The 23,580-nt window shown below is 44.9% G+C and overlaps 1 protein-coding gene across 1 annotated transcript in view; it reads left to right on the top strand.

Annotated features, from left to right (window-relative positions):
- Positions 1 to 23,580, top strand: part of Cracr2a (calcium release activated channel regulator 2A) — a 130,145-nt gene that overhangs the window by 43,881 nt on the left and 62,684 nt on the right. The window contains exons 3-6 of the mRNA XM_027951216.2: positions 6,918 to 7,166; positions 16,646 to 16,757; positions 17,769 to 17,955; positions 22,488 to 22,634. Coding sequence (XP_027807017.1) covers positions 6,951 to 7,166; positions 16,646 to 16,757; positions 17,769 to 17,955; positions 22,488 to 22,634 — 662 coding nt within the window. The 5' untranslated portion in view covers positions 6,918 to 6,950. The remainder of the gene's footprint in view (positions 1 to 6,917; positions 7,167 to 16,645; positions 16,758 to 17,768; positions 17,956 to 22,487; positions 22,635 to 23,580) is intronic.

The following is a 23,580-nucleotide window of genomic DNA, read 5'->3' as shown; positions in this document are numbered from 1 at the left end:
GCAACTTAGCAAGGTCCTAAGCAACTCAGTGAGACCTTGTTTCTAAGTAAAATTAAAAAATGGCTGGAGATGTGGCTCAGTGGTTAAGTGCCCCTGAGTTCAATCCCTGGTACCAAAAAAAAAAAAAAATAGGGTCATTGAAATTGTAGTCAGTCAAGTGAAGGTGAGATCATTAGTATGGGCCTTTAATCCAATATGGCAGGAGTCCTTGTAAGGAGGGATGATGATTTGAATAGAGGCTCATATCACCATCGAGATAGAGATTAGAATGATACTGCTGCAAGCCAGGGGAGGCCAAAAATGGATGACCAGCTCCAAAAGCTAGAAGGAGAAAGGATTCTACCCAGAGTCTCAAATGGAGCATCGCCTGGCTAATACCTTGATTTCCACATCTAGTCTCCAGGAAGATGAGAAAATGAGTTTCTGTTGTTGAAAGAAACTGCCTTTATGGCCCTTTATGACAGCAACCCTAGGAAAGGTAAACACCTCTCATTTGAGGCCTTGATTCTTCCTTAACTTTCCTTCCCAGGGAACCTACTACATGCTGAGCATCCTGCTTCCATTTATGTTAGAGCTGTGATGGAAACCCCTTGCTCGGCAACCCTCCACCCCCACCCCCACCCCCTGGCCCCGTAGTTTGGCAAGACCCCCTGTCTCTGCCTCCCTTCAACATTGCTAGCTCAGAGTCAGTCAATGAGACTGCTGCACATGGAGTGTTTCTCCTACTGAAGCCTGAACAATTAAAGAAATCTGAATAGCTCCTGGGGATATTTTTGGCACTTTTGATTTCCTAACAGTCTGTTGCAGGAGGGATTTAAAGGAAATCAGGGTGACTTAGTGATTGCTTTCAAGTTTGCAACAGGTATGATGGGGAGGGAGGTAGTGCTATTCTCCATCCCACTGAGCCCAGATTAAGGGGGGAATTCACGTAGAACCCCTAGAAAGGATTTAGGTTGGGTCTATGAACTTTCTGATTGAATAGTTCCTAAGCTGCCAGGATTACTCTGGGTATCTGGGAAATCTTCCTAAATGTTTAAGGACTGGATAATTTCCATCTGCATATAAAGCCTTTCATGGAACCATTCTGGAGGGGGAAAGAGAAGTCTGGGAACACTCATGGAGGCTGGCAGGTAAAAAGTGGGGGTGGGTAGCTCTGTGGTAGAGCATGCGCTAGGCGTGTGTGGGGCCCTAGTTTCCATCCCTAGCACCAACACATTTTCTTTTTCCTCTTCCTTTGCGATGGCCTTTTCCCTTTGTCTTTGGAATATGCTCACCCTTCCCTTTTATGTTTGTACTCCCTGCTGGTTTAATGGAAAATCCTTGAGACAAAAACCCCCGTCTAGCCTGAAGATTAAGGCTTCCTTGGGCTTCATCCAAATGTGAGATGGCTGAGTTCATGACAGAGCTTCCACTTTATTTTGAAATGAAAGTAGATGTTCTTCTGTTGTTTTGTCTCTCGTTGCCCTTGAAAAACCCACAGACACTGGGCAAAGATTTGAAGCCAAGCCAGAGCATACGAGGTCAGAGAAAGGAGGCTGAACTTGCCACAGATAAGTGGCCTTCAGGAGGGACTCTGTCCAGCTTCTTTATTTTTAGGGTTCATGTAGGTCCCCTCAACAAGCAGACTGAAAATTTCCACAGAGAAATTGCTACATTTTCAGTCATTTCCTGATTGCCAGAATTGAATGTAAAAGGAAGAATTTGGGGGATAAATACAATAGGCTGGGTTACATTTTTGAGGCCTGCAGAGATAGAGGAAGCTTCTGACCCAGACTCATTTTTCTTCTTTTGAAAATATACATTTATTGAGCTATTGACATACAATAAACTGCACATATTTTAAATCTACGCCTTTTAAAAAAAATGATCATATTATAGAAGGGAACTGAAAATTTGCTTTCCCAGTCACTTTATGTACTCTAAAATAAATAGAAATGCATAATTCAAGAATAACTTAAGTAAAAAAAAAAAAAAGAATAACCAAAGTATTGGATTTTTTCAAACTCTAAAAAAAAAGACAGCAATTTGTTAAGTTTTGATATGTGTATTTATATATACATGTGTATTTATAAAATACATTTAAAAATAAAAATAATAATAAAATACATATCTGATAGAGGATTAAACACGATCAGCTCTTCATGTATGTAGGTTCTGCATTCAATACACTTGCAGATTGAAAGTATTTGGGGAAAATTGCTTCTACCCCAAACACATCCAAATTTTTTTGCTTGTCATTATTCCTTGGACAAATCAGTTACATAACATCTTACTATACTAGGTATTATAAATAACCTAGAGATGATTTAAAGTATACAAGTTGGGGCATATAGATTATATGCAACTATTTTACCATTTATAAAAAAGAACTTGAACACCCATGGATTTTGGTTCTCCTTGGAAGATCCTGGAACCAATCCCTCGTGGATACAGAGGGACTACTGGACGTAACTGTTTTAGTGAGCTTTTTCACTGCTGTGACTAAAAGACCCATCCAGAATAATGTTAGAGAAGGAAAAGTTTATTTAGGAGTTCATGGTTTCAGAGATTTCATTCCATAGAGAGCAGGCTCCATTCCCTGAGACTCAAGGTGAGGCAGAACATCATGGTGGAGGAATGTGGCAGAGGAAAGCAGCTCACATGATGATCAGAAAGGAGAGAGGGAGAGAGAGAGAGAGAGAGAGAGAGAGAGAGAGAGAGATCGAGAGATCTGCACTTGTCAAGTATGAATATACCCCAAAGCCATGCCCCCAATGACCCACCTCCTCCAGACACATCCCACCTGCCTCCAGTTACCACTCAGTTAATACCATCAGGAGATTAATGCACTGATTGTGTTAATCACAACCCAATCATTTCCTCTCTGAACCCTCTTGCATTGTCTCACAGTGAGCTTTTGGGAGGTACCTCACATCCAAACCATAACACTAACCAACTAAATAAATCCATGAAACTCATGGATTCATATATCATACTCGTGAAATTAAGACAGTGAACATATCCACATATATCCCCAAATTTTCTTTTGCCCTGCTTTTTTCTCCTTTTCATCCCCCTCTCCCTCCCCTATTTTCTTTATATCATTATACATCAGTTTCCATTTTTTAGAATTTTAAATATGTATATAGAATCATATAACATGTGCTTGTTTTTCTTTTTTTTTTTTTTTTTCTGGCTTTTTTTACTCTCACGCTTATTTTGAGATTTATCCATTTTGTTGCTGAGCTCATTCCCTGCAATGCAGAGTAGCTTTCCATCATATGGATATTGTTGGGAGTCTCCCTGAGAACTCCCCAGGCCTTTCAGACATGGTGGCAGGCAAGTTGCCAGTGGGCGGATAATAAGTTGTTTTGAAAATTTTCGAATTGGTCCTCCCATCTTCCGCGTTCCTGAACAGTTCGTGATCCCCATGAATCTAATGCAAGGCGTATGTGCGTGCACCGTAGGTGATGACCTGACCTTTACTATGATAGGCCCCGGGAGCTTCCTGGTTTAAGATAATTGACTTTCACTTTCTATATAAGCTAGCACCAGCTTGCAATAAGGTGCTTCATCTTTGTCACTGCTATCTGTGTGTGTGCATTTTAATCTCCGACCACGAACCTTGGCCTTTCAGATATGCCACACAATCACTTTATCCATTCACCTCTTGGTGAATGTCTGGACTGTTGTTTTGGACTGTTATAAATCAAAGTGCTATGAACATTCATGTACAAGTCTTTGTATGTACACATGCTTTTATTATTTTGGCTACATTTATGAATGGGATGGCTGGATCATATAGTGAGAGCTTGACTTTTTATAAAGCTGCCAAAGATTTTCTAAAGAGGTTGTTCCCTTTAAAATCCCCATCAGCCATGTATTAGAATTCCAATTGCTCCACATCTTTGCCAAGAATTGGTCTGGTCAAGTTCTTTTAATGTTGGCTGTTTTAATAAGTGGTAGTGGTATTTTATTGTGGCTTTCAGTTGCATTTCCCTTGTGACCAATGTCAGTGAACATCTTTTGATGTAGTTAATTGACATCAATGTATCTTATTTAATAAAGTGCCTGTTCAAAAGTTTTGCCCCTTAAAAAAAAAATTTGAGTTTGTTTTCTTAATGAGTTTTTAAGAGTTCTTTATATATTCTGGGTCAAAATTCTCTCTCAGATAAGTGTTTTATAAATACTTTGTCTGTGCTTTGCTTTTCATTCTCTTTAACGAATGTCATTCAAAGTGCAGGGATTTTGGATTTTGTTAAAGTTCAATATATCAGGATTTTATGGATTTGCTATTGCTATGGGGCTAAGATATCATTGCCTAAGCTATGGCCACAAAAGTATTTTCTCATTGAAGTTTCCTGTGTTGGTCTTTATATTTAGGTCCATGGTACATTCTGAGTTGATTTTTGTATATAATATAAGGTATAGTTTGAAGTTCTTTTTGAAAATGGGCATCCATTTTTTCTGGTACTATTTGTTGAAAAAAAAACCTACCATTTATTCCCTGATTTACTTTTGTGTCTTTGCCTCAAATTATTATAATATATTTATGGATTCTCTGTTTTCTATTCTGTTCTGTATACTTTCTTCCAGTGCTGGGGATTGAACCCAGAGCCTTACACATACTAAACAAGTAGTATACCATTGAGCTACACCTCAGCCTGCACAGAGCTATTTGTGACTCTTAATGCCAATGCTACACTGTCTTTATTACAGTAGCTTTATAATAAGCCTTGAAATCAGGTGTGTTCATCTTCCAATTTTGTTCTTTTTCAAAGTGTTTAGCTATTCTCTGCACTTGGCCTTTCTGTGTAAGTCAACTTGTCAATTTCTACAACAACAACAAAAGCCTGTTGGGCTTTTGACTGGGAGTGAGATAAATATATTGAATTTAGGAAGAAATAGCTTCTTAATATTGAGTCTTCCAACCAATATGTATGGCATATCTCCCCCCCCACCCACCCACTTTTTTTTTTTAGATCTTTAACTTTTCTCATCAATGACTGGCAGCTTTCAGTTTAAAAGTACTATAACATTTCATATTTTAAATGCTACTGTAAGTGGTATTTCTATTTTAACTTTTTATCGTGGGCATAGGAAAAATGCAATTGATTTTTATGATTAGAGCTGGTGTCCTACCACCTTGTCAATTTCACTTACAGTTCTAGTAACTTTGGTGAACTTCATCAATTTTTTTTACATGAATAATCATGCTACTGGGACTAACTATGATTTACCTTTTCCTTTCCAATATGAATTTCTTCTATTTCTTTTTTTGTCTCCTTGAACTGGCTAGAATCTTCATCACAATGCTGAATAGAAGTGGTAAGAGCAGACCTTCTTGTCTTTTCATGGATGGTAGGGAAGAACGTTGGTTTTTCACCATTAGGGACAATGTTAGCTGGTGGTGTTTTTGATTTGTTTGGAAGATGCCCTTGTTCAGGTTGGGATAGAAAGGTCCTTCCTATTCCTAGTTATTTGAGAGTTTTTGTCAGGAGTGAATTTTGTTAAATACTTTTCTTGCATCTATAAAGATGATCATAAGGTTTTTCCTTCTAAATTTGTTAGCATGGTGACTTGTATTATTGGTTTTCAAATGTTAAGCCATCCTTGCATTCCTGGGATAAACCCTGCTTGGTCAGGATATACTACCCTGTCTTTATATATGAAGTTGGATTCAATCTGCTAAAATTTTCTACAGATCTTTTGCATTTATGTTCACAAGGGAAGTTGGACTGTATTTTTCTTTCCTTGTACTATCTTTTTACAGCTTTTGGTGTCAGGATAATATTGGCCTTTGTATACTCTTAGAAAGTAGTTCCTACACATCAGTTTTTTGGAAGAGCTTGGGTAGAATTGGTGTAAGTTCTTCTTTAAATATTTGGTAGAATTTTTCAATTTAGTTTTTGGACCTAAAGTTTTCTTATAGGAATATTTTTAACTATCAGTTTAATTTCATTAATAGGGTCATTTGTCTCTGTTTCTTCTTGAGAGAACTTTGATCTCTGGTGTGTTTTTCAAGGAGTTTCCCATCTTAGCCAAATTACCAATTTTATTGGCATAAAGTTTTTTTATAATATTCCTTTGTTAGTCTTCGGTTCTATTTTGGATGAACACAGGCTAGGGTATCACCAAGGCCTGGCAAGTGCAGTTCAGCATGAAGCTCCTTGAGGATAGGTTGTACTTTCCCCTACTTGAACTGCAGAGCTCATGATCCTGGCAGATGTCTGCAGTACTGGGTAAGAGCTCAGCAAGAACCTGTTGATTGTGAGTGATGTTGGAGAGAATGCATGTGAACGAGGGAAGTTCTCCACCCTTGGTGGTGCTGATAAGTTAGGACAGTGTGAGATTAAGATGGAATACTGTACAAGTTATATGAGTTTCAATTGAAATCTCAGCTTTTGCATTAACTTGCTGTGTGATGTTGGTCAAGTCACTCAACCTCTCTGATCCTCAATGTTCTCATTGGTAAAATGGATTTATTCTGAATTCTAAAAGGGAGTGAATAATATCCATCTCAAAGGGATGTGAAAATTCCATGAAAAAAAAAAGTATATATTGAGGCTATGACAAAGTGTCTGCCTCTAAGAAAACAATAAAGGGCTGGCTTATCAGGATCTGTTTTAGTTGTTGTGTGCCTGTTTAAATAAGGAGAAATTGCTTTCAGGCTTCCTCTACCCGTCTCCTTCCAATATGGAAATTCCTGTTTCTCTACTCTTGCCTCCTCCCCTCCTGCGGACTAGCTGATCTCTTAGCTGTCGATCCTGGCACACTTCTTCTGCGTCCTGAGCTTCTATTAATTAAGAGGCGGTTGCTAAGAGATGTCAGGACACACCGGCGACTGGCTCTGCACCTTCCTCTCATCCCCTCTGGTTCTTTTCCAGCCCCACTCTGTCCTCGTCACACCTGTTTCTCTCACCCATCTTCATACTTAGGTTCGGAAAAGACAGAGAAGTTGGCCGATCCGTATGGCTACCCCTGGTGAGAGAGTGGTCCGCAGACCCCAGGGACTTGGTGGGGAGCCAGATGGGAGCGGCGCCTGCCTGAGTCCGCAGCACCACCTGGAGCGCAGGGAGACCCAGGAGCAGGCGCCAGGCCAGCTGGCCATGCTGAGGAAGTCGCAGGAATTTTTCCAGACCTGTGATGCCGAAGGCAAGGGCTTCATCGCCAGAAGGGACTTGCAGGTAAGAAGGGTCCCAGCTGGGCCAGCCCACCTGGAACACCCAGGCACCTGGAAATTCTTGTCCTGAGCTAGAACTGCCCCACAGGAGGTGACATCCTTAACAGAAAAGACCTCAGTTCAGTTCTGGAAGGTCAGCCCAAACTCTACTGGGACCCGGACCTCCTGCATTCATTCTATTTCTGTCCTTTACCTGAGGTCAGACTGGGGGTCGTTTTTCTTCTCTGATTGAGTAACTCCCCAGGATTGTGAGAAATGATGATAGTAACATAAGAGACTTAAGTAAGACACAGAGAAGAACCTTCTGAGAGTAGAGATAGAAAGGCACAGATCTGTTGCTTTCAACGAAGTCATCTCTGCTGCGTGTGCCTTAGGATAGGACAGTGTCCAATGCGGCATGCTGGGAGAGGGCATTTCTGAGCGTCATCTCACCTTTGCTCTCAACCCTCTCAAAGCACATCTGGAGGGAGAGCCTGTGGCAGAGCCTAGGGGCCCACCATTGCTAGGGCGGGCTCAGCAAACTTCTTATAAAGGTCCAGAGAACCAGTGTTTTCTGTTTTGTAGGTGGGTAGTCTCTCTCACCTTCACCAACTTGGTGGTTACAGCCTGAAGTTATCCACAGACAATGTATAAACAGATAGATGAGCATGCCGAGTTCCCAGAAATCTTTATTTATGGAACTGGAATTCAAATTTTATATAATTTCATGATGTCATCAAATGTTAGTCTTCTTTGGGTATTTCTTTTTCAGCCATTTAAAAACTATAAAAACTATTCTCATAGACCATAGAAATAGAGGTTACAGCCAGGTTCAGCTCAGGGGTGTAGTTTCCAAGCCCTGGTTTAGTGAGTTTCCACCTTAATTGTCACAATGTCTTCTCACTGTCTTACTGATGATGTCACCCAGTTGGAAGTAAATAAAACAGGCCCCACTCGAGTACTGTGAAAGCAACTCTTAGCCCCCACCTCATCTTTGTGTGCTCTGTTAAAAGCATTTTTGGAAAAGATGTGTGCCTGTGCTGTCAGGAGGAAAATCTATGATGGTCAGGTTTTGTTTAAGTCTAAATTTTCAGAATATAGTAAAATTGGGCAATGAAATATGAACACTCATCAGTATCATGCCATCTCCACTCGTCCCTGGGAGCTACGCAGCAGGAGCCTGTAACCCGGATGAAATGAAGTGTTGGATTCTTCCTCTGCCTGGCCCCACAGGATGGGGTTTGCATGCATTTCCTAGGGTCATCCCACCATTATGCACATCCAGGGAAGAGACCTGGGCAGCAACACCAGCTCTGCACCCCTTTGTTTTCAGCAACTGGCTCCCTAATAAGTTTCTGTTGCTGAAACAGATTCCCCAACTCCCACTCCACATGGAAGGCCAGATTTGGGGTATTTCAAGGAGCCCTTTGACTAACCTCTACCTAGGAGCTTCATAATTGTCATTCACAGGTCCACAGTAGAAGTGTTTGCTAGGGTGGTTTTAATGGACATGCTTAACTTTTGGGTGGGGCGGGGGTGCTGGGGATGGAGCCCAGGGCCTTGCTCACGCTAGGCAGTGCTAGGCAAGTGCCACTGGACTGTCCTGCCAGACCCTGCCTGCCTAGCTCAGCTAGAAAAAAAGAAAAGGAATTCACATGCATTGAGCATTGACTCTGGGCCATGTGTGCTGTTAGCTCAGTACTCGCGGTATCCATTCCCCATTGACTCTCATTGAACCCCTCTCTTTAATGAGAATGGAAGAGACTCAGTGAACTTCAACTGCCAAGTATACATTTATAGATAAATCATTTGTATTCGACTTGGGATGTGATCAGAAACATTAGTCCCAGCTACCTTACTCTCCACCTCCCTCCTGATCCAGGTGGGAGGAAAAGGAGATGGAGGAGCCAAGGAGCCCAGGCTGCTGCACTCAAGCCATTTATTTCTACTATCTACTTAATTCTCAAAGTTTTCCTCCATTTGTGGGCAATGGAGCCTTTGAAGCTTTCAGACTGACAAGGTGTGATGGAGAGAGAGCAAAGCAGGTCATGGAACCGCCATCCCTCTGGCCACCCAAGGAGGCAGATAGGATGGGAAGACAGACATGAGGAAGAGCAGCCTTCAGCCTTCTCAGAGTTGACCATGGCTGCCTGTGGGTATCCCCCTGTCCTTGCTTGTCCTGGCAGATTCTAAGGCATCTTGGCTTGTCGCTCTCTGGGTGCGACCACTCCCTGGGATGACTCCCATTCCTTGGGCCCGGCCTCCACTGCCTTTTTGCCTTCAGTCCCCAGTGCAGCCTCATGGGAAGGGAAAGGAGAGAGCTCACATTTGTCATGGGAGACTGGGCTCAGTGGAGGGGAAAAGTAGTGGTCGCAGGAGCTGGTGAAGAAGCACAGTTGGAAGAAGGTTCTGCAGAGCCTGTGATTGTTTTGAGAAAGGAGAAAGTAAGTTAAACTCCTCCCTTGATGTGTTTTACCTTCTTTCTCATTCTTAAAAACAAACAAACAGACAAAAAACACCTTTTTTGCAGACGGCAAGATCAACTTAGCAATTATCCAAAAGGTGGGGAGACTGCCACAGTGGTCCGAGCCCACCAGCAGGTAGCTAGCCCGAAAGGATACTGCATGCACCTAGAACAAAGGAGGAGTCCTGCAGATTTTTCAAATTGAGGCCCCTGAAGGAACCCTGGAGGAAGCGGAGGTGGGTGGCATGGCGAGTAGGAGCACGAGCTGCCCGATGCTTGAGCTCCACTTGGGGACCTCCTGGTATAGGGCTGCAGGTGATGGACACTGACCTGTGTGAACGGGGGTATGGGAGTTTCGAGTCCTGCGCCTCACCAGTGGGCCCTAGGCGTCACACCATCCTCCTCAAGGAACTCTCGGGTTTCATGGAGACGCCTCCAGGCAGAGATGGGGCTATTGCTGCTTTTCAGGGTTGGTTCTAACGCAGTACCCTAGAGAAACAGAGGGTCCCAAGTACCAGTCCTGCCTCAAGGACACTCATGAGAGGTCTGGGGAGGACCTGAGGGACTCCCCCTCTCCACAGAGGAAGACGGGGAAAGAAGGAGCCAAAGGGCTCTCTGAAAAAACCGAGAGCCTCAAAAACCCTACTTCTCTGGCTTTCAGAGGTCTAAAAGGATTGTCTACCAACACCAAGTATCCACTTCCCTGTGTTAAGTCAGATTTTTGTCCCTGTGACCAAGATACCTCACAAGAACAGCTCAGAGAAGGGAAAGTTTATTTGGGGCTCCTGGTTTCAGAGATCTCAGTACACAGACAGCTGAGTCCATTGCCCTGGACCCACGATGAGGCAGAACATGAAAGCCGAATGGCACAGTGGAGGAAATCTTCTCACCTCCTGGGGACCAGGAAGCAGAGAGAGGGAAAGAAGGCCCAGAGGATACACCCTCAGGCATACCCGCAATGACTCCCCTTCTCCAGCCATCCTGCACCTGCCTAGAGCTTCCACCCTGTCACTCCATTCAAACTAGAATGGATTGATTAGGTTACAGCTTTCACAATCCAATCAGCTCACCTCTGAATATTCCTGCATAAACTCAGGAGTTTTGAAGGGACACCTCATGTCCAAACCATAACACTGTCTTAGAATTCAGGCTAAGCCAAATGGCTAAGAATCCTTTAGAGGTTGGCAGGCTAACCAAATCTGACCCAATACCCGTTTCTATAAGTAAAGTTTTGTTGGAACACAGCTGTGCTCATCCATTTACATGTTCCCAAGATAGGGGCCGAGTTGAGTAGTAGTGACAAAGACTGAATGGATGCATATTATCTAGCTTTTTACACAAGAAGTTAGCTGACTTCTGATTTAGGTTAATTACAGAAGAAGTTAGCTGACTTCTGATTTAGTTTAACTTGAAAACTTTAAAAGATTTTTGTGGTTAATTGACTTGGGTTGTGATCTCAGATTGGCAGCTTACTAGTAATGTGAATTTGTATGTCTCTTAACCCCTCAGGCCATGGTTCCTTAGCTGTGAATTATTAATAGCTACCTTCTAGCATTAGAGGAGAATTAAATGAGCTTATGCATGTAGGGCACTTAGCTGCAACACCGGGACCTGGAGATCCCTCCCTAAATGCACAGTGTGGGTACCACATCTCAGCCTGGTCCCTGGTATTCTCCACACTGTGATGTTTTTAAGTTGTGTTAAAATGTGCATTACATGAAATTTGCCACCATAACCATTTTTAACCAGTTTGATGGCATTAAGTACATTCACATTGTTGGGCAACCATTACTACCATCAATCTCCAGAACTCTTTTCATCTTGCAAAGCAGAAACTCTGTACTGACAAAACAGTAAGTCCCCACTATCCCTCCCCCAGCCCCTGCAATCACTATCTATTCTCTGTCTCCAGGAATTTCTCGACAGTAAGTACCTGTTCTTTATGGAATCATCCGACCTGTGTCCTTCTGCATCTGTTTATTTCACTTAGCATCTTCAGAGTTCATCCACATTGTAGCCCATGTCAGAATTTCCTTCCTTTATAGGGCTGAATGTCCCACTGTTAAGTATGTACCACTTTAAGTTTAAACATCTGTCAGTCGGCTCTCAGGATGCTTACACCCCTTGGCTGTTTGTGAAAAACACTGCTGTTTTAATCAGCTTTTTAGCTTCTGTGACTAAATAACCCAACAAGAACAATTGTAGAGGAAAAGTTTATTTGAGGACTCACAGCCTCAGAAGTCTCACTCTATAGCTAGCTGGCTCCATTCCTTAGGGCTCAAGGTGAGGCAGGAGACTCACTGCGAAAGAGTATAGCAGAGGGAAGTGGCTCACATGATCAGGAAGCAGAGAAAAAAGACTCTACTCACCAGATACAAATATATACCCCAAAGACATACCCCCAATGCCCACCTCCTCCAGCCACACCCTACCAGTCTTCAGTTACCACACAGGATTAATTCACTGATTGTGTTAAGACTTCACAACCCAATAATTTCTCTTCTGAACCTTCTTGCATCATCTCACACCTGAGCTTTTGGGGGATAAATCACATCCATACCATAATAGCTACTGTGGCTATGGGTGTCCAAATAGCTCTTCAAGTTCTTGCTTTCAATTCTTTGGGGTTAGAATGCTGGATTATTTGCCAATTCTATTTTTAACTTTTTGAGGAAACATCATCCCATTTTCCACAATGGCTACACCATCCAGTGTGACTTTAGGTGTGAGTCATCTGTCCTGCCTCAGAGATTAAAAAAAAAGGGTGTTTCTGCTAAAAAGGGCACTTTCCAGTCCTGCCCAGTGGCTGCTACTCTTGTTTGTGTCCAGTCTACATGAGTGGCAATGATTTTGCCTCCCCAGAGGACCTCGGGCAATGCCTGGAAATGTGTTTTTGATTGAAATGACTTGAGAAGGAGCTGCTACTGGCATCTAGTAGGTAAAGGCTAGGGACACTGCTGAATAACCTAGAATGCACAGGACACTCCCCCACCTCCTTCCCTTCCACTGGCCCCCACAACAAAGGATTTTCTATTCCCAGATGTCAGGAATGCAGAAGTTGGGAGACCTGGGTCTATACCAAGAGGAAGTTTATTTGAGGACTCACAGCCTCAGAAGTCTCACTCTATAGCTAGCTGGCTCCATTCCTTAGGGCTCAAGGTGAGGCAGCCCAAGCCAAGCACACCAAGGTACAGAGCAGGGTAGAGGTTGATGCTGCCTCCTCCAACCTCCCATCCCCCCTAGGGTGAAAGGGAGCTGGGCTATATACCCCAGCAAAGGCAGAACAGAATGCTGTGGATGCCCCCAAAGGCAGAAGAGTTCAATTCTCATCATAAACGTGGACCTCCTCTGGCTTTCTCTCTAATGGAAGTTTTGCTTGAGCATGTTTGAAGCTGTGCAACCTCGTGCTTTAAGCCACATGAGGCATGTTCCTGGGCCGGTGACCAGGAAGGTCCAGGGATCTGGCTGGAGTACGAGGAAAGCCATCATTTTGCCATGGCTCGGGAGTCAGAGCCCTCAGTACTGCTGCTGCAGGCTCACTTCCCGTGCCAGGTCCTGGAAAGTCTCACTTTGTAAGCCCTTGCTTAGAATCAGCAGCATGGCTAGTCAGGATCTGGAGCACATTCAGGTCTAGACCAACGCCCTGAAGATACGAAGATACCAGGATCTCCTGCCATCGCTCTTAGTCATGCAGTTATTTACTCATTTGTTCAACATATACCCAAATACTTCACATTTGTCAGCATTGGACTAGACCCTGGGGACACAACAGTGAGTAAAAATGAACAAGATCCCTGTTCTCCGCATACCACAGGAGAGGACATTTAGCTAATTGTATCTGTGGGTATACAAAATGCAAACTGAGATAAGACTGTAAACAAGGGAAATGCAGCTCAGGGAGTCTGTATGTCTGCAAAGGTCTTACTGAGGAAATGACACAGGAGCTGAGAATGAAAAAGGAGTTTCAAGGAGTTTGGGGTTTCAAGGAGTCAGGGAGGCCTCAAGAGCCCCTGGGGCTGTGGGCAGTGCGACCAGGGCAAATAGACCTTCTTCCCATTGCTATGTGCAAAATGTGATAAGTGAAACAGAAGACTAATTCCTGGTAGGACTGGCAAGAGAGACCTTGAACTTGATGGTGGTGGTGGTGGTGGGTTGGTAGGTGGAAAGGTGTAGAGCAGACACAGAGGTAAGAATTTAGACATTAGAAAACCATTAGACTTTTCCTTAGGCCCTGAATGAGAAATCGGTTCTTTATCCCAGCTCTGGTCTCCACTGCCACTTTCGGAGGATCTCAGAACCTCCAGGGCCTATTGCGCAGTGGAATAAATAATCTTGTTCCCCTCCACCCTACTTATCTCCGTTAAAAATGGAGACAGCACCAGGTGCCCAGGGGACCATACCAGAATAAATTGATTTTACATGGCTCTGCAGGCCCTGAGAAGAAAGATAAATAAGAGATAATTATGGTTATTAAGACTAAAAGACTTTTCAAGTAAAGCCAACAAAAAAAGGTTAAAGAAACTGCTGTAGTACATCTTGTAAAAAAGGCTAAAGAAGCAGTCAGCATTAATTGCCAGGCCAAGAGGAGGAATTACTTGGAAGACAGAGCATAGCTCTCCCCATCTTCACCTACAGTAGAGAGAGGAAGTTGGCCAGGTGTGATATGGCCAGGTGGCGCATGCCTCATATCCCAACAACTTGGAATCGGAGGCAAGAGCATTGCAAGTTCAAGGCCAGTTTTGGTAGTTGAGCAAGACCCTGTCTCTAAACAATTTTTTAAAAGCTGGGGATGTGACTCAATGGTAAATTGCCCCTGGGTTTAATCCCCAATACCAAAAAAAAAAAAATATAGCCATGTTACAGGCTTTCACACCTGCAGCTCTGTTTTATTGTTCAGATTTGCAATGTAGAGAAGAGGGATTAGGATTAGATAATCTGGGGCATTTGTGGTCCAAGTATTGTTAGATTGAGGAATGTGCCCAAATAAGGTATGGAAGATCTTCCCTGGTTCATGCTAGCAGGAGACAGGGTGTGGGGGGAAGGCATTTGAAGGTCCCACAGACCTCTGGGCTTTCTTTCCAGCATATTTCAAGGTCCAGCACAACATGAGATCCCCTATTTTCCATCAGATCCAGCAATCCCAGGCTGAGAAGGGGAGGGAGGAAGGCTTATCCCAAGGAAAGGACTGGAATCTGGCTTTGCCAGGAGCTCCAGTGATACCTTTTGTTTCAAGTAGAGCTCATAAACTTCCTGCTTGCAAAATTGACTCCATCTTCACCCCATGTTCCCTTGCTGAGGTTTTTGAGACAGCTGGTTTATAGATTGTGCTAAGCCAGAGATGCTGCTGTATGCTGAGCAGATGTGTTTCTAGTGTCTTTGCACATCCTCTCATTCTCTTTTCTTTTTTGAAAAACCCATACATATTTAATTCAGTTTTTCAAAATGGGTTTCACATCATTCTCTCTCCCCACTTTGTAATGCATCTTAGTCTCCCGTAATGCGTGTACCTGTCAAATTAAACTTCATGGCTTATCAGCTAGGAGATTGCTGTAGTATCTCGCCAAGTGTTCTTGCAAGCCATGTTACAGGCTTTCACACCTGCAGCTCTGTTTTATTGTTCAGGTGAGTATATACCTTCCTTTCCGTAAAGCTCTGTATTCATTGTCTTCAGCTGTCACTTTCAAGGGAGCAGTTTTGTGCAATTGCCCCTTGGGTGACTGGGAGGAAGAGGGGTAGTTGATCAGCTGAGGGGTAGTTGATCAGCTGAGACGTTATGAACTTCCTTGGGGAGTCCTCATTTGGACACAGATTATTAGGGCATGAGAGGACACTGGCTTCAATAAAGCACATTAACCTTGACCTGGAGCCATTGCCCATCAGGCAGAAGGCCAGAAGGAAACATCAACAGCTCAGACACTTGTTCCTCATGCCATCAAGGGCTACTCAGCCCAGGGGTCATGTCCAGTGTTTTTTTTTTATGACCCCTCACACCATCTTGTTCTGTCCCCCTTTAAAGTATAAATACTCTTGGGGGTTGATACCTTAAGCCATTGGTAGTTACTACCTTATCAGGAATTAGGGGTCAGCCATGGGGAGCAGAGTGGAACACACACTAGGGGTAATGAGCATGGGCCACTCAAAGGGAAGAGGAGCTATGCATCCCCTCAGAGCTGAGAACCAAAGTGTGCATCCAGAAACTTACAAAAGTGGTACTGGGGCACTGGGGCATGAGGGGCCTCCAACATAGAAGGCCTCTGAGAGTGAGTGACCTGCACCTGCTCCCTGGGGAGGCAGCATGGCAAAGAGGTTTGTGTAGAGGGAAAGACCAGGATGGAGAACCTAACTCTGCCATTCACTTACCAGGTGCCTCCAGGCCATGGAGGGTCACTCTCTGTGTCTTTGGTCTCCCTCCCTCCCTTCCTCCCTCCTTTGCTCCTTTTTCCCCTCCCTCTCCACTTTAATTGAGTGCCTTCTCTCACAGACCACGTGCTGTGTCCTGTACTTTACTTTCCTTATTTCATTTAGCTTTATATCACCATGTTATGGAAGTGTCTTCCTACAGATATTTGGTCCTGTACAGATATTAAGAGTTTGGAGCCAGGCACAGTGAGGCACGCCTGTAATCCCAGTGGTTCAGGAGGCTGAGGCAGTAAGATTGCAAGTTCAAAGCCAGCCTCAGCAACAGTGAGGCACTAAGCAACTCAGTGAGATCCTATCTCTAAATAAAACACAAATACAAAATAGGGCTGGGGATGTGGCTCAGTGGTCAAGTGCCCCTGCGTTCAATCCCTGGTAGCCCCCCTCTACCACCAAAAATTTGGTAGCTTTATATCACCAAAAATTTGGTAGCTTTATACCTGTGGCAGCTGTTCTCCCTGGCATGGGAGGAGGAAGACTGGAAAGCAGTCTGGAGACAGCAGCTGTCTCCTGGCTCTTGTAGGACAGTCAAACTCTAGACACTTTAGGCAGAAGGCCCTGCAGCCCTGGTCAGCCCCCAGGACTGTCAAAGCATTAACCAGTGTGGTCTGGATTGCTTTCAGAGGCTCCACAAGGAGCTGCCCCTCAGCCTGGAGGAACTGGAAGATGTGTTCGATGCCCTGGATGCTGATGGAAATGGCTTCCTGACCCCGGAGGAGTTCACCACTGGATTTAGTAAGTTTAGATAGGTACTTGGAGTCCCAGGACTCACCCCAGGTGAGTCTGCCTAATGCTACATAAAGTGCATTTCTTTCCCCTCTAGGTCTGCAGAACATTCAGTACGGGCTTTCCTATCCTCATCTCAGGGGTGCAGAGCTCAAGGCTGCCAGACTCTAGATGAGTGGGGGCCTCTTTCACATGCCCACATCAACTGCTTACACCACTACCCATCCAGTGTCCCTGCCCAGGCCCCTCCCACTGAGAATGGCAAGGGGAATGGAGGGGAGCTCTGGAGAAGGCTTAGCACAAAGAGGGAGCTGTGATGAGAGTCTCAGCCCCTCTTTTTCTGCCTTGATATACAAAAAAAAGTGAAAAGGAAAAGAAATGGGACTACTATATGAATTATTTCAATTTGAGGGTGGCTGAGTCAGATGGGTTGAGGGATACCAGCCATCAGAGAAATTCCTAGAGCATTTGAGTAGACCAGTCCTTCTCAAAATAACCAGCAAGAAGGAGAATTGAGATCCACAAAAAGGATAATGAACCCAGACATATTATCAGATCAGAAAAACCAACCAGCAACATTTCTATTATATCCAGTATGAGTGTGGAGAGTAACACACACCTGTGAAGGGGAGCAGGGCTAGGGAGGATGACAGGAATGATGCTCTGGACCATGGGTCTTCAGGCTGCTGGAGGGCAATAGAGGTTTTTAAAAGACATTTTTGTTTAAAGTAAAAACCAGCAAATAAATGTATTCTAAACCAGACTGTAGAGGATTGAGAACCACAAAGGAGTCCTCCCACCTGTCAGGCATTTGCCTTTCCCAGGGTCTGGCATCAAGAAGAATCTTATGGAAACACAAGACACAAAGTCTGGGGCATTATGCCCACAGATCTTTGCTATCAGAGGTTTTCCCTTTTGTTTCTCTCAAATGAACTTCAAATGACTCCTGGCAACAGAGTAAGCCAAGCCCTTCCTGGGTGAGGATTGTCTAATTGAGATGCTTGTGCCCTGTACCCCCAGGTCACTTCTTCTTCAGCCAGAATAATCCAGGTCAGGAGGATGCAGGTGAACAGGTGGCCCAGCTCCAAGAGGAGAAGGTGTACCAGTTCCAAGGGGATGAAGATTTGGGCAACATGGACCAAGATGAGGAAGCTGATCAGTTCCAGAGGTTGATGGACAAACTAGGAGCCCAAAAAGTTTTGGAAGAGTAAGTGGGAATGGCAACCTGGGATGGAGCCCAGCCTAGGAGGAATTTGTTCATCTGCTCAATAATAATTCATATTTGCTAAGCCTGCAGTGACAGTCCCCATGGTTGACCAGCGAGGCTCCCTGCTTCTTACATCCTGCCCTTTGCCAGTCAGATCTGTCTCTACATTATATTTTTTAAAATTTGGCAAATATTCCTATTCTCCTTCTCTCCTGCCCTCTCCACTTTTCCCTTCCTGCTGAACATTATCATCACAAATCTTAGGTCTGCCTCATCCTCCAAGGGGTGCTCCCACATCAGAGGTCCAGGCCAGGCCTTAGAGTTCACTCTGACTCTTCTCTAATGCTTCCTGTTGACATCAGCTCACCAGTATTCCTACCTGCAATGGAGCCAACCCTGGGTCTCCAGGTCTACGGTGCACTTCAGCCACTGGCTGGGTGAGTGCCTGGCAAAGGCCTCTCACAGGGAGGCTTCTGCATGCTGTATCCCTGAGCAAATCAAATTTTGTCAGGAAGACCAGGTGGGAAATTAACCAGTTTCATTAGTCCACCATCTGGATCGTCATCAGCTCAACTGAAAAAAATTAGAGGGTTGGAACTTCAAATAATACAATACCCTAATTTTTATTTGTATTCTACAAAGTAATTTTGAATGAGGAAACACATGGACTTAAGCCCTGACATTTAAAGTAAAATAAAAATATGATAAAATAAGACACAATATGATAAGATAAAATAATAAAATGTGTGATGCAGCTGAGAGAAACCAAAGAGTGGGCCTGAAGATCATGTAAACACCATGGCCCTTTCCCTGTGGCCTTTATCCCTTCCATTTTTGGCTTCTAGGTCTGGGGTTGGGTGGGTTTCCTGCAGGCTGGGAAAAGCCTAATGATTAGAGCTGCTATTTCCAGAGCTTGGGAAGAAAAGGGGCCATGGTAGAAAAGGGAGCAAGAGATAAGGGCCCTGCACATACTACGTAGGCCAGAGCTCTGAAATTTTTTGTGAACAGTTTGGTGGACTGTGTCGGAGGTGAGAAAGGATGGCTAAGGTGTGCCAGGTGGGAGGGGAACAGCATTGGCCTAGGAGGGAGCCTCCTAGGAAGCCCTGGACAGGAAGTAAAACTTGACAGCAGCAGCAGGGGCAGGAGCAGCAGACCAGAAGTGGCTGCTAGGGGCTAGGCCAGTGGAAGATGGAGGGGGCAGGGGGAGTGTCAGGGCACAGGTGGTTGTGGGGAAGCTCACTAGTCAAACATCTAATTCAGGTTCCCCTAAGACAAGAGACCAGAGCACAGAGGCCACAGCCAGGGACCCTGTGAAGCCTCCTCCTGGAGGAGGGGAAGGAGAGCGCAGTGCAGGTGAGCTAGGCCAAGGCACTGTCATGAAAGAAAGGGGCCTCCCCACCTGCTCTTCACTTCCAGGGCAGCTGCTTTCCTAGAGGGACTGTCACGTCAGAATTCACCTGATGTTACTCTAGGGACCTATGCCACAGGCCTGAGCAGAAGTGAGCTAAAACGAGATATTCCAGAGGAGAGAAGGCACTGGGAAAGTTTCAAGAGTAGTCTGTGAAAAATTGGTGCTGACCAGCAAAATCTATCCTCACTGAATTTGAGGGAAGTGCTGCAGCATGACAGAAATGATCGTGACTGAGAGACCCCAGAGAGGAAGTAGAGGAGGCTGTGAAGACTTCAAAGGTATCCAAAAGTTCTGCTTGGATATCCAAAGGCATCATGGTTTCTATGTTGTCCTGGAAGCAGAGAGATAGATTTATTCATCTCCCAGGACCCTTCTGGTCTGCAGGCCTATATCCCTCCATAAGGGCAGCCTCAGTGTGTCCAGAGGTGCCCCAATTTCCTTGGCAGTCTGATTGGCCCAGTGATTTGTGGGCTTTGGCTTATTTTTCCTCAAAAGTCAGAAAATATGGTATGGCCATTAATAAGAATTTCAAAGACCACTGGAAGAGTGGCCAGTGGGTCTGCAAATCTCATTGGCGTTTTTAGTCCAGTTGGCTGCTCTCCCAGGCTCCATAGGAACGTGGAAGATGTGAACAGATGACCTAGGCTAGCAAGGTGGACCTTCATTTCATAATGCTTGTACTTCATGAAAGGGGGGCCTAATCTGTTTAGGCTGCTATTAACAAACACCCATAGATGGGTGCCTTCTGAATAACAGAGGTTGATTTTCTCATAGTTCTGGAGACTAGGGAGTCCTAAATCAAGGTGCCAACAGATTTGATATCTGGTAAGATACCTTTTCCTGGTTCATAGATAGCTGTCTTCTCCCTGTGTCCTCCCATGGTGAAAAAGAAATAAACTCAGGCCCCTTTCATTAGGGCACTAATCTTATTCATGAGGATTCTGCCTATGTGATCTAATCACCTCCACAAAACCTCACCTTCTAATAACATCACTTAGGGTTAGGATGTCAACATATGAAATTTGGAAGCTCACAATCATTCATACCCCAGTGGGGTTCAATCTTCCACAAGGATGGAAGGTCATCAGGGTGTCTCTCTGAGACCCTTTGTCTCTAAATCCTTTGTGCCATCTACATTTTGCCTATACAATGAAGTAGACACCCACGACATGGTTTGTGTGGAGAAAATGGAATTCGGGGAATCAGAGAGACTCCTTACCTCCCCTCCTCTTGTCTCCTGGACTCCTTCATATCATCTGGTACAGAGCCAGGTTTGTAATAGATGATAAATATTCAAGCATGAGATTGAATGTGGTATAACTAAGGGTAGTTTGTAACCCTGAAGGTGAAGCTGAAACCCAGGGCTGGGTTTGGGCAGAGGTTGGGTGTATACCAACAGGACAGCACCACCCCATGCCTCTGCCACACACCCCTGTTGGATGGATGAGTGCACGGATAGATGGGTGGGTGGGTGGATGGGTGCATGCATGATGGCTGGATGGATGGATGGATGGTCTCAGTAAGTAGGCAGATGTTTGGATGGAACGGAAGCAAGAAATGATGGTAGTGAAAAAGCATGGGATGGAGGGAGGAAGGGAGCAGAGAGATGAACAGACACTAACCAGAGGTGGGTTTATTTCTCAGAGGGCCTCTTCTCTGCTGGGTGCAGAGAATTATACCTGTTCCCCAAGAACATTTCTAACATGGCCCAATCGAAATATCACTTCTGAGGAAAGTTTCTAAAACATAGCGCTTGTTACATAGGCCCAAAGGATTTTATTCTTTGTCCTGAAGGGACATAGTTATAGCTGCCCTAGAATCATATTGGTTTTGTAACTCAGTGGGGGGCAAATCAGATTTATGTTTGACTTATTTCAATCATCGGCCATAGATTTTTTAGTCCAGAGGGTGAGAGCAGGGCCCAGGAATGTGGCTCCTCTCCTCGTCCTCCCTTTGATGATCAGTGTGGCCCCACGAGTCTTTGCTGCTGTGCTGGGTGGGCTCAGGCTCTAGCATGCCCATTTCTAGAGGGTGCTTCTGGGCCTGTCACTCTGCGTCTCATCTCTCTGACTGCCTCCACGTCTCCCAGCCGTCCACTTGTCTTTCCCTCTGTGCGTCCACATCCTTCAGACTTCTCCTTCCCTTTCATTCGCCTGCCAGTCACTCACATGCCACAGGGCCCCAGGGGGTGCTGCCTATTCTCTTCCCTTCCCCACAGTGACAATTGCATTCTACCATCCATCAGATGGTATGTCTTTACCTCTCAGTGGTGAAGGCCATTCTTCCTGGAAGTGACAAGCTTGTTCCTTTAGCTCCCGAGCGGTTTTCCCCACCTTCACTGGCTCCCAGCCACCTCACTTCTCCCTGGCATTTTGAGGTGCTGTGAGTACATTGCTGCCTGTGCTCACACCTCTAGCCCACTGTGGCAGACACAGAGAGTGGAAGCAACAGAGCGAGGTAGGAAAGGAGCCCATCACTGGAGTCATGTCCACCCAGAGCATGTCCCCGACTCCATTGTCTATGACAGTGATCACAGCACACTGCACCTCTCTCTGTTTCCGCATCTATAAATGGGAATGACGGCAGCCTCTGCTTCCCAGGCTTCCCATGAGGATAACATGAGCCGATGTGCAAAAAGCACCTTGCATACAGCAAGCACTCAATAAATGTTAGCTACTATCGTTCATTTATTTTTAATTGGTGCACTATAGTTGGATATAAAACTGGAATGCATTGTGATATGATCATACTTGCACATAGCGTAATTGTATCAACTTTACTCCCTAGTTCTTTTACTGTTTTATTTTATTTTATTTGAATTTTTGGTACCAGAGATTGAACTCAGGGGTGCTTAACCACCGAACCACAGCCCTAGCCCTTTATATTTTTTTATTTTGAGCAGGGTCTCGCTTAGTTGCTTGGAGCCTTGCTAAATTGCTGAGGGTGGCTTTGAACTTGCAATCTTCCTGCCTCAGCCTCTAGAGCAGCTCTCTTACTCTCATTTTTATGATGATGATGGTGATGTCATCTCCAGCTGTCCACTTCCTCTCTGGGAACCACTGCGTTTCCTGCAGAGCCTCATTTCTCCACTCCCACCTTAACGTCCTTCCTTCTCTTGCAGCGAAGACGACGTGAAGCAACTCTGGCTGCAGCTGAAGAAGGACGAACCTCACTTGCTGTCCAACTTTGAAGATTTTCTAACCAGAATCATCTCCCAACTCCAAGAAGCCCATGAGGAGAAGATTGAACTGGAACGCGCCCTAAAAAGGTGGGTACCCAGTCTCAACCACTCTCTGTGCTCTCTGTGCCTGTGTGTAGAAACCAGAAACACAAAGAGCACTTTCAGTTTTCCATGGAACCTTGTGTGATGCCTCCTTATCACTGTCTGGGTGGAGTAGGGGTGTCTTCTATCACATATCTACTTTTAAGCCCTTGCTCATATTTACTTAGTGCTAACCATACACTCCGAATCTCATAACCCTTTTGAGCTAGGGACCATCTACTGGTATCCACATTTTACAGATGAGGACTTTGAGACACAGAAATGTTAAGTAACATGCCCCAGAATGCAGTTTTTAAGTGATAGAGCCAGATGGCCTATCTGGCATTCTGGGCCCCTCCCGACTCTGAATTGGCCCTCCCTCTGTAGAGGCAGCACATCTATATGGTGGCCTAATGAATTTGCCTCTCCTGACTTCTCCCCTGTCCTCGCTCCTCTCTCTGCCTCCACGGCTTCTCCAGGAGACAGGAGACAGGGGCATGAGGTCCATCATGAGAACTGACATGTGGTCACGGGCACTGTGTTTATTCAATCACTGTAGACGTTCAACACAGTAAACTCACATTTGGGAAGCATGGGATTGAATGTGGTATAACTAAGGGTGGTTTGAAACCCTGAAGGTGAAGCTGAAACCCAGGGCTGGGTTTGGGCAGAGGTTGGATGTATACCAACAGGACAGTACCACCCCATGCCTCTGCCTCACACCCCGGTCCTGCTCCAAGGGTTTTCTCGTATTCTGTAGGAATCTATCCCCAACAAGTCCACAGCTGTGTGAAGCTGCAGACCACCTGCCCACTGTGCAGATCCCTCCCTACAAAGTTTGCTCCTGTGTGGAGGGATTTTAGAGTCTATGCTGAAATAGCCCTAAAGGAAGCACAACCGATCAAAAAAGAATAGATCACCATAAGCTTCCATCTACCTATCACCCTGAGCC

The sequence above is a fragment of the Marmota flaviventris genome, chromosome 3 (genome assembly GCF_047511675.1).
Source record: "Marmota flaviventris isolate mMarFla1 chromosome 3, mMarFla1.hap1, whole genome shotgun sequence".
Classification (NCBI taxonomy): domain Eukaryota; kingdom Metazoa; phylum Chordata; class Mammalia; order Rodentia; family Sciuridae; genus Marmota; species Marmota flaviventris.
The sequence above is the reverse complement of the archived record's forward strand: the minus strand, read 5'-3'. Positions and strand labels throughout refer to the sequence as shown.